The sequence below is a fragment of the Anabas testudineus genome, chromosome 9, assembly GCF_900324465.2.
Source record: "Anabas testudineus chromosome 9, fAnaTes1.2, whole genome shotgun sequence".
Taxonomy (NCBI): domain Eukaryota; kingdom Metazoa; phylum Chordata; class Actinopteri; order Anabantiformes; family Anabantidae; genus Anabas; species Anabas testudineus.
The window spans coordinates 23,578,742-23,590,913 of NC_046618.1; the positions used below are offsets into that span (position 1 = coordinate 23,578,742).

General features: G+C 42.3%; 2 protein-coding genes across 2 annotated transcripts in view; both read left to right on the forward strand.

The window, feature by feature from the left end:
- The first annotated feature begins 4,907 nt into the window (after positions 1-4,907).
- LOC113150354 (natterin-3-like) lies at positions 4,908-6,975 on the forward strand. Its single transcript, XM_026342818.2, has 2 exons — positions 4,908-4,968; positions 5,249-6,975. Coding segments are annotated over exons 1-2 (981 nt in total). The 5' UTR covers positions 4,908-4,967; the 3' UTR covers positions 6,229-6,975.
- Positions 6,976-11,114: 4,139 nt separating this feature from the next.
- Positions 11,115-12,172, forward strand: part of LOC113150505 (natterin-3-like) — a 50,245-nt gene continuing 49,187 nt past the window's right edge. The window contains exon 1 of the mRNA XM_033326146.1: positions 11,115-11,210. The gene's annotated coding sequence lies outside the window, so the exon portion shown is untranslated. The remainder of the gene's footprint in view (positions 11,211-12,172) is intronic.

The following is a 12,172-nucleotide window of genomic DNA, read 5'->3' on the forward strand; positions in this document are numbered from 1 at the left end:
GACGACAGAGAGGAGAGAGACAGACGACAGAGAGGAGAGAGACAGACGACAGAAAGGAGAGAGATACAGACGACAGAGAAGAGAGAGAGACAGACGACAGAGAGGAGAGAGATACAGACGACAGAGAGGAGAGATACAGACGACAGAGAAGAGAGAGATACAGACGACAGAGAGGAGAGATACAGACGACAGAGAGGAGAGAGAGACAGACGACAGAGAGGAGAGATACAGACGACAGAGAGGAGAGAGATACAGACGACAGAGAGGAGAGATACAGACGACGGAGAGGAGAGATACAGACGACAGAGAGGAGAGATACAGACGACAGAGAGGAGAGAGATACAGACGACAGAGAGGAGAGATACAGACGACGGAGAGGAGAGATACAGACAGAGAGGAGAGAGATACAGACGACAGAGAGGAGAGAGATACAGACGACAGAGAGGAGAGATACAGACGACAGAGAGGAGAGAGATACAGACGACAGAGAGGAGAGAGACAGCTGACAGAGAGGAGAGATACAGACGACAGAGAGGAGAGATACAGACAGAGAGGAGAGAGACAGACGACAGAGAGAGAGGAGAGAGACAGACGACGAGCAGAGAGGAGAGATACAGACGACAGAGAGGAGAGAGAACAGACGACAGAGAGAGAGAGAGACAGACGACAGAGAGGAGAGATACAGACGACAGAGAGAGAGATCAGACGACAGAGAGGAGAGATACAGACGACAGAGAGGAGAGATACAGACGACAGAGAGGAGAGATACAGACGACAGAGAGGAGAGACAGACGACAGAGAGGAGAGAGAGACAGACGACAGAGAGGAGAGATACAGACGACAGAGAGGAGAGATACAGACGACGAGAGGAGAGATACAGACGACAGAGAGGAGAGATACAGACGACAGAGAGGAGAGATACAGACGACAGAGAGGAGAGAGACAGACGACAGAGAGGAGAGATACAGACGACAGAGAGGAGAGTACAGACGAAGAGAGAGGATACAGACGACAGAGAGGAGAGAGACAGACGACAGAGAGGAGAGATACAGACGACAGAGAGGAGAGAGACAGACGACAGAGGAGGAGATACAGACGACAGAGAGGAGAGACAGACAGCGAGAGAGAGATACAGACGACGGAGAGGGAGAGATACAGACGACAGAGGAGAGAGAGACAGACGACAGAGAGAGAGAGAGACAGACGACAGAGAGGAGAGATACAGACGACAGAAGAGAGGAGAGATACAGACGACAGAGGGAGAGAGACAGACGACAGAGAGGAGAGAGACAGACGACAGAGAGGAGAGAGATACGACGACGACGAGAGAGGAGAGATACAGACGACAGAGAGGAGAGAGACAGACGACAGAGAGGAGAGACACAGACGACAGAGAGGAGAGATACAGACGACAGAGGAGAGAGAGACAGCTGACAGAGAGGGAGATACAGACGACAGAGAGGAGAGACAGACGACAGAGAGGAGAGATACAGACGACAGAGAAGAGAGAGTACAGACGACAGAGAGGAGAGATACAGACGACAGAGGGAGAGGACAGACGACAGAGAGGAGAGATACAGACGACAGAGAGGAGAGAGATACAGACGACAGAGAGGAGAGTACAGACGACGGAGAGAGAGATACAGACGACAGAGAGGAGAGAGATACAGACGACAGAGAGGAGAGACAGACGACGGAGAGGAGAGAGTACAGACGACAGAGAGGAGAGAGATACAGACGACAGAGAGGAGAGACAGACGACAGAGAGGAGAGAGATACAGACGACAGAGAGGAGAGAGACAGACGACGAGAGAGAGAGATACAGACGACAGAGAGAGAGAGAGAGAGACAGACGACAGAGAGGAGAGATACAGACGACAGAGGAGAGAGATACAGACGACAGAGAGGAGAGATACAGACAGAGAGAGAGAGAGAGAGACAGACGACAGAGAGGAGAGAGACAGACGACAGAAGGAGAGTAGAGAGACAGACAGAGAGGAGAGATACAGACGACAGAGAGGAGAGATACAGACGACAGAGAGGAGAGATACAGACGACAGAGAGGAGAGATACAGACGACAGAGAGGAGAGAGACAGACGACAGAGAGAGAGAGAGAGATACAGACGACAGAGGGAGAGAGACAGACAGAGAGGAGAGATACAGACGACAGAGAGGAGAGATACAGACGACAGAGAGGAGAGAGCAGACGACAGAGAGGAGAGAGATACAGACGACAGAGAGGAGAGAGACAGACGACAGAGAGGAGAGAGACAGACGACAGAGAGGAGAGATACAGACGACAGAGAGGAGAGATACAGACGACAGAGAGGAGAGATACAGACGACAGGGAGGAGAGATACAGACGACAGAGAGGAGAGATACAGACGACAGAGAGGAGAGATACAGACGACAGAGGAGAGATACAGACGACGAGAGGAGAGATACAGACGAGAGAGGAGAGACAGACGACAGAGAGGAGAGAGACAGACGACAGAGGAGAGAGAGTACAGACGACGAGAGGAGAGAGATAGACGACAGAGAGGAGAGAGACAGACGACAGAGAGGAGAGAGACAGACGACAGAGAGGAGAGACAGACGACAGAGAGGAGAGATACAGACGACAGAGGAGAGAGAGACAGACGACAGAGAGGAGAGACAGACGACAGAGAGAGAGATACAGACGACAGAGAGGAGAGAGATACAGACGACAGAGAGGAGAGACAGACGACAGAGAGGAGAGATACAGACGACAGAGAGGAGAGATACAGACGACAGAGAGGAGAGAGACAGACGACAGAGAGGAGAGATACAGACGACAGGAGGAGAGACAGACGACAGAGGAGAGAGACAGACGACAGAGAGGAGAGATACAGACGACAGAGAGGAGAGATACAGACGACAGAGAGGAGAGATACAGACGACAGGGAGGAGAGATACAGACGACAGAGAGGAGAGATACAGACGACAGAGAGGAGAGATACAGACGACAGAGAGGAGAGATACAGACGACAGAGAGGAGAGAGACAGACGACAGAGAGAGAGAGATACAGACGACAGAGAGGAGAGAGATACAGACGACAGAGAGGAGAGAGACAGACGACAGAGAGGAGAGAGACAGGACAGAGAGGAGAGATACAGACGACAGAGAGGAGAGAGATACAGACGACAGAGGAGAGAGAGACAGACGACAGAGGAGAGAGACAGACGACAGAGAGGAGAGAGACAGACGACAGAGAGGAGAGAGACAGACGACAGAGAGGAGAGAGACAGACGACAGAGAGGAGAGATACAGACGACAGAGAGGAGAGATACAGACGACAGAGAGGAGAGATACAGACGAGAGAGAGAGATACAGACGACAGAGAGGAGAGATACAGACGACAGAGAAGAGAGAGACAGACGACAGAGAGAGAGGAGAGATACAGACGACAGAGAGGAGAGAGAGACAGACGACAGAGAGGAGAGATACAGACGACAGAGAGAGGAGAGAGATACAGACGACAGAGAGGAGAGATACAGACGACAGAGAGAGAGATACAGACGACAGAGAGGAGAGAGACAGACGACAGAGAGGAGAGATACAGACGACGGAGAGGAGAGAGATACAGACGACAGAGAGGAGAGATACAGACGACAGAGAGAGAGAGACAGACGACAGAGAGGAGAGAGATACAGACGACAGAGAGGAGAGATACAGACGACAGAGAGGAGAGATACAGACGACAGGGAGGAGAGAGATACAGACGACAGAGAGGAGAGAGATAAGAGGTAAGAGTTGATAAAAGGATGTTGGTGTATGACCTGGATTTCCCCTGACCTCTGAGTTTGGCCTTGTGGATTTACTATTTGGACTGCCTTATTCATCACTTTAGACTGTTTTCTTACACTGTGTTTTGGACATTTGGCCTATTTGTCATTGTGCTCCTGTGTTACTCTGATTACACTCCCCACCGTTTGTCAGTCGACACCATTCACCATCTCCATTTTGTTCCATGTGCTCCCCTTTGGTCGGCCATCTTGGTCGCGACGTCACTTCCGGTCAGCAATCACTTCCGGTTTCCACCCAGACTTCCACACTCACACTGTACTGACAAATTACCTACAAGAACTCATCTGACTCATTCCCCTGTACCTTTTAATTAATAAAACCCCTGAAAACCTTCTCATGTAACTTGTGTTATCTCTGGCCATGGAGCCCTTCCTGCAGCTTGTGACACCCTCCACTGGGTTTTTATATTCTACCTAAACTGTAACATCAAATCAATCCAGGAGGCACTGAAGGATTACTGGGAGTAGGTGGAGGTGTGCTCTGGAAAGCAGAGGAATGAAGGTTAGCTGCAGCAAGACAATTAGTATGACTGTGTCTGACCAAACATTTACTATACAGCCAATATACGAGATGGGGTCTTCTTGTGACGTAGTAAAAAGTATTGTATTAAATGCATAGTCATACCAATACTTTCAAGTCAAAATAAATTCATGATTCTCAATATCTACTACAGAAACGTAGGAATTTGATAAAACAAAGGTGCAAGTTTTTTTTTTTTTTTTTTTATTCTAGGTTTATTTAACCTAGAGAAATTCAGCTATGAGCACAGATTTTGTCTTTATACTGTGAATACCGCTTTATTAATTACTGCATTCATATTGTAACTGCAGCATGTAATAAGCAGTGATTATGTTGGTTTTTCACATGTGATTGTTGCATTGTCAACATTTTCCATTACACAGCTACAATACAGTGTTATCAGCAATTATAGTGAGGGCTAAGCCCCCCTGAGGAAAAAATCCTAGAACCACCCCTGCTCTCAGCTATGACCATAAATATACTTGTTGTATCTATTACTTCCTGTAAAAATATTATAAAATGTGTTTAGAAAAAGAAATTGATCAGCTGTCGTCACCTGCTCCGGTTTGCACAGCTTGTCAACTTGTTCTTCAGATTGATCTCACATCTTACATTAGAAGTAAGTGATATGTTTGCCATTTTTATCTTAAACCATTATTCCTACATCTCAATCTGCCAAATTTGACATGTGAAGATTTATTCTTAGTCCTTTGTTTTTTCTAAAATAGAATTTTTTAGTATTCGAGTTTCAATTCCCTCTGTAGGAGACTTGTAAAAGCCTGAAACTGAATTGTTAGTGTCACCTATGATAACCGACTCTATGAGGACTGGGAGGTTTTTTCTTGTGTATATATACAATTAGGACACAAGAAAACTGAATCTTTTGTGGATGTTTTCAGTGATGAAGATTGGTAATACCAACCTAGAATGGCAGCCTTGGAGTGGTTCTCTCCCCAGTGGAGCTGTTTCAATTTACAATGACTACGCTGATCGCACCGACTATGTCTGCAAATCTGGCTCTGAGGCTGGCTTCTACAACCCCAGCATGGGTCCTTACTGTCACTTCCCCTATGGTAACATAGAGCATCGTACATCTAATTTTGAGATCCTAGTAAATAAAGGAAACACTGAGCTTTTGGAATGGAAAGATGGCTCCTATGGAGAAGTGCCTCCGAATTCAGTCAGTACCTGCTCAGACACAAGAACTATATACGTTGGGAGGAACAAATATGGACTTGGGAAGGTGGGTCCAAAGAACACAGCTTTCTACCTTCCTTGGGAAGGGAAAGAGCACTGGTACAAGCACTACCAGGTCCTGACCTATGACACAGAGATATGCAGTGAGCAAATTTCAGACGTCAAGTTCAAGACTGATGGAGCTAAAATTCATAAGAGTCCCCCACAAACCATACGTGAGTCTACCATTACTAACAACTTGTGCAGCCCAGTTAAAAAAACAGATGCCCTCTCAACAACAAGCCAAGTGTCACAAAGCTGGAACATCAACTTTTCCACTGCAATGGGTATCAAGACAAGTTTCTCTGCCCAAATTCCCTTAATTACATCCACACATATTGAGTTGAGTGCATCAGCAACCTTCCAGTACACCAAGGGGACCACTCAAACTGAGTCGACCACTCACTCTGTTAATGTTGAGTGCACTGTCCCACCAAACCACTCTGGCAAGGTAAGAATGGTGGTCCATAAGTATGAGGGAAACATTCCTTTCACTGCTCGCTTAACCCGCACCTACAGAAACGGACAGATCAAATGGGCGTCCATCTCTGGGACATACAAGGGCGTCCAAATTGGAGATGTGCAGGGTGTTTTGGATCGCTGTAAGCCCATACCTAATGCCAAGCCCTGCCCTTTGAAGTAATATGGAATATCCTTTGATATCTGACTTGTTAGAGTTACATGAAGTCAGAAACAGCAGCAGGGAGCAGAGCAAAACTGTTTCTCAGAGTAAATTGGAGAGTTAATTATTTGTTTGTAGATTTCCTAGGGTAAACTGACATAAGTTTCTTTTCATTTTGTTAATCATATTAATAATAATGTAAAACATAAGAAATAGTTGTTAGTAAAAAGACAACTTTAGAATAAAATCTCGAAACACGATTTGAAATGATAAAATTTAACGTTCGAAGAATGACATATGAGCATAACATTTTAAGATGATGAGAGACCAGATTTTATCGTTATTATCTGCATAAAAAAATTATCTCAAAGACTAGAATACAATGGAAATTACAGATTAGCACCTTCAACTGTGCTGAGTAGAGTAATAGAAAGACATTCAACGAATTTATGTACTGTCGCATAATGACTATATCAATATTGTTTGATTTTCCAATGAGCACTAACTCAAGTCAGTGACAACAAGACACTGATCATGTTTTAGAAATCTGCGTAACACTGGACCAGAACTGTCTTTAGAGAGGAGCAGGCTAAAGAAGAGGCCTGAAGATACTCACCTCAGAGGAAAAGATCACAGAGAGGAGATGAGAGTTCAGAAAGAAGAAAAATAACAGCAGCAAAATAAAATATAAACCAGTTATCTCTGGAAGAAGAGGATGAAGAAGTGACACTGGGATGCATGAGTATGAAGAGGAGATGTGAGGCTGAAAACTGAAAGTACATTATTAAAATGTTTGATTGTGTACGATTATATAAATCATTCATTGATCACAGAATGATTCTTTGTATTAATTATGCTCTATAAACAAAGAATGAAAATGAAGGATGAATAATGTTTTGCTAAAGAATAAATATGTCCTGATTAATCTGCTGATTTATTTTACCAGACACAGTTTTTCACTGTAAATAAAATCATAACCTGCAGATAATATGAGAGTTTTCTGTTTTCAATAAAATTAACTTGTTTTGGTAACGAATTGTTTCTAAAAGTACACAAACAAAAACCAATCTGTGTCAATCTGCAGACTTCAGTAGGAGACATTTGTTCTGCTGCTTGTGCAGAACAGTGAGATACAATTACCCTTAGAACAATTTTCATTTTGTGTAACTACAACAAATCCAGTCAGATTTGTTGTGTGTCAGTATTTGTTGGGAGACGAGTGGCTGGGTTAAAAACATCTTTTAACTGTGATATTAGGCATCTCACCAAGTGAGATCTTGTGATCTGCTTTTCTTAATTTATTAGTTCTCTAGTTTTCGTTGGCAGAGAATAGAAGCAGTAAGACAGTCTTTTGAATCGCAGAGCTTTGATCTGTGAGATATAGAAAAGCAGGCATGAATATGATTCATATTCCAAATTCATAATGCCAGGTGGAGTTTACCATTTCTGTACTCTGTGTTGATGTGAATCTCCAGTAGACTGGCTGCAGCAGCAGCAGCAGCAGCAGCAGTGAAACAGTCATCTGGGTATAAAACACAGAGGAAAGTTGTTGTTAGTCTGTTAATTGACCTTCAAACATGCATGAAAAAAAAATCAGCAGCTCAGTGTCCAGACAGAAAACCACAGAATATATGATATGTGATATTAACAAAAATGATAATTATATTAACTAATAAATCATAATCCATCAAATATGAATTAGATTCATCAACTAAAATTATAATTTTATACAGTGCAACAATACAAATGAACTAAATCAGAACTAGAGATGAAAAGTACATCTGATGCACTGGTCTTCTTCTGGTTTTTATACTGTAGCTGCTCTATGTCAGAGTCCTTGAACAAATACTGAGCAGACTAGACTTGACTCAGTGCAAAACTGTGACTGTTTGTTATCAGCTTAGAAATACTGAACTTTGCTGAAGATCAAATGACATTTCATAATAAATCTCTACAGAAAACCAGGATTTTTTCATGATTGTTCACAGAGGGCTCAGTTCTAGAGTTACCTCCCTTTATCAACAGGTGTGCCTGATCAGGCTTTGGGCTTTTGTCTGAGCTGGACTTTTGGTTTCATTTTGATGATGGTCTCATAAGGGCCTGTTAATGTAACACATAGAAGACATATTACACTGTTATTTAACCTGGCTAACAGTTATTTTTTTCCTGGCTTTAATGTATTAAAGGGAAAACATTTTATTATTGTAATGCAAGAAAAAAAAAACTCAATAAATGTTCTGTAGGTTTTACTGTATCAAAGCCAAATATGATCATTGATGAATAGGTGCAAACGTGAAGCTGAACTTTCTTCTTCAGGGTGAGTCTGTGTAAAAATAGAAGGATCAGTTTTTTATGTGTGTTATGTGTAACTTTTATTTATTTTAGTTCTCAATGATTTAGAGCTACACTGTTTATAAAAACACATCAGTGAGACCGTCTAAAACTAGGTGGCGTGCTCCTCCATTACCATTCATACACTGTCATCTATATAAATAAACAGAACCAATCCTGCTGCCTCAGATCCTCAGAGACCAAATGTTTATTAATCTGTTGTTGAAAATAGGTCAGACCTGAATTACTATTTCCTCCTATCTGAGCAGACATGGATGCCAAGGATGTGGTACATAGAAAATGTCAGGTGTGTTTCCATTCACAGTCAAGGTTGCAAAGAAATGCATGGTTGGAATTAATTTATTATAGTTAAGTAATAAAATTACCGTATTTTCCGCACTATAAGGCCACCTAAAAACCTTAAATTTTCTCAAAAGCCGACAGTGCGCCTTATAATCCGGTGCGCCTTATATATGGATCGATATTGAGTCAGTCACACAGTAGAACACGGGAACAGACGTTTAACATTAATGAATCAATGGTGCGGTTTCTTGTCTTCACTAGAGTTGTGAACTGAGGAGTACATTGCTCTCAACTACATTTATCCTATCTTTTCTTTATGTAACTGAAAGAAACAGAAATAAACTAAATTAACAGATAATACACATCGTTACACATTTGGTATGTTACACTTGCAAACGCTAGCTTGACTTGAATGAAGCTAATTACAATAACACGCACACGTAATTTATCACATGTAACAGGTAACAACTAACATACTTCTAATGACAATAAACATCTTAATACTTACTATGGAAACTAAACTAGCTTAATTTACCGACGGAGAAAATACGTCAAAGCTGTATTATTGAACAGAGAGTGGAAAAAGCACTCACTCTGCAACTAATTATCTTAACAAAGATCAACTAAAATACACAACTCTCACTCTGATAAATTTTTAACAACAACACTATAGTATAGCGTTGTCAGAACGCTGGTTTGTAATCTATTAATTAAAGTTTGACGACCTATCTGACTGTTTTGTTTACATTCCCTTTAGCGCAGCTCCATCTAATGTTGCATAACGTAACCCCAGCCTCTACTGTAGCGTCTGTTCTATGCGCCTTATAATGCGGTGCGCCTTATATATGAAAAAAGTTTGAAAATAGGCCATTCATTGAAGGTGTGCCTAATAATGCGGTGCGCCTTATAGTGCGGAAAATACGGTAGTTTTAAACTGTATACACACACAGCTGCTGTACATACATGTATAAAAGCCCAAAACATGATGATTAAGGGGTTCAAATCCCAGCTGTGGCCTACCACCAGTAGGGGTCCTTAAGCAACACCTCCTCACGCCTACCCTTGTACCGACATAAGTAAGTTGCTTTGGATAACAGCGTCTGCTAAATGTAAATGTATGGTCTTGTTGATGGCTGCCCAGCCTGAGCCTGGTTCTGCTGGAGGTTTCTTTCTCTAAAGACAATTTTTCCTCTCCACTGTCTCCTGGTGCTGCTGAATGAGATTGTTGGGTTTTCTATACCATTCTGTATACTGTTGTTGTAACCTTAAACACTTTAATGTGCCTTGAATTCTGTTGTGATTTGGCACAATACAAATAAGTGAAAGCAGAGGTCTGGTAACGTGTTAGTGGTCACTGACCACTTCACAAAGCTTGCTCACACCTTTCCTTATGCGAACCAAACAGCAAAGCAAACAAAAAACTGAGACAATGTTTTGTGTCTATGGTTTTCCTGAGAGAATACACTCTGACCAGGGCACAAATTCAGAGCATGTTGACGGTGGAACTTCTTCATTTGGCTGGAGTTGCCAATTGCTGCACTACAGCCTATCACCCCCTGGTTAAAAGGGGTACATCAGTGGCCAGAGACCCTCACATTTTCATATAATGCCACTATTCATGAGACTATGGGTTAGCCTTCCTTGTTTTCTGATTTTTGGGTGTCAAAGTCCCAAATGATCCTGAATTTTTTGATTTTGACTCCTAAGCCAAGTTGCTGCTGTTCTGCCTGTAAACAATTGAGTGTGTACAGTAACACACCTCTACAAAACAACAGCATCAACAAACGTTGCCTGTTTGTTGGTGATGAGGTTTTCTGGAAACTGGCCGGACATATGTCGATATGACATGTCTTTATTGGTTTGACTTTGCACATGTGTGGCAGATGACTATATTCAGAAGATTTTAGTTGTTATCTTTTTTGCTGATGGTACAGACTGTATGGGACACTAGCTCTTTCATTCTGCAAGATAGTAAAGAAGCAGCCTGTGTGACAGCCTGTGGTCGGTGTTTTCATTTAAGCAGCTCAACTCACAGAACTCAACACAGAGAACAAGAGAAGTTCATGGGTGTGCCTTCATTTAAATACATGCATGCACCTACCACATGCCAAGTAACACACAAATACAGAGATGAAATTGAGCACACCCATGATTTCGAAGATGCTCTAAATTATAACCATATATGTACTGATTCGATGGGATGGGAGAATTTCCTGTAACTGGTACATTACTTCCTGTGAGAAGACTATAAAATATGTTTGTAAAAGGAAACGAGGGGTCAGTGCCAATCAGTTGTTGCTGTTTGGAGACTTATTCTTTCGGTTCTTTTTTTTTTGTCTCGCAACCTGGAAGCCTCACAGAGATTTGAGGTAAGTGAGATTATGTGACTTCCTTTTTGATTAAACTTGTTTCTCAAGCCATTTTTGCTGCATCTCCACTAATTTGCTAAGTCTTTGTGTTTCCCCATTTTTGAAAGACAAAGAGGTCGTCATCCGTTCATTTTTTCCAGCCATTCAGTGTGAGGATTATTTGCAGAACCCTCACAAGATTATTATATATACTGTTAAAGATGCTCTAGATTGGTCAACTCCAACATACTGTAGACCTGCTGACAAACGGTAAAACATTGTTGGTCAGGATGGGGTCTAAAGCTGTTTTCACATATAAACTGTGAATAATTAAGTCCAGACACTGTTGGCTTCACACATGTAGCACACAACACGACATTGTGTCAATTGTGTCAATAGTCAATTTGGCTTCAGAGTTGTGTGGTTCCTATAGAGCGCACTCGGGGCAAAATGTGACACAAAAACTACACTGCAGAAATCACAGCATTTTGTTTATAGCACATGGAAGCAGCACCACATGCTTTTTTGCTTATTCTCGTGTACGGTTTCTCTGAGGGACACCAGGGGATGTTATTTTCCTGTATTTGTCATAATATGCAGTTCTAGTGTTTTTATGTTATGTTATATTTTTTTTCTTTTTCAGGCAAGGAAAGATTTTCTACATTAGATGATCACCACCTCCTATTCAGCTTTTATGTTTATGATGGCTGCCTCCTACTGTTTTAGCAAATCCTGTCACCGTCTAGGGTTGAATGACAAAGTCAGAAGGTGGTTTTCTTATCAGAAAAGATAGATCTGAAAGACTTGAGCAATTATTAAGAGGCTACACTTGTCAGTTCTATATTAGTTTAAAGTCCAGACTTCCACTTTTGATTTCTCGAAACAGTCTTGCATCTCCCTGATGTTTGCTGCAAAGACAGATAAATGAGGGGGGATGTGGGGACCAACCACACAAATGCTGCAAAAGAGGAAATGACAGAGAA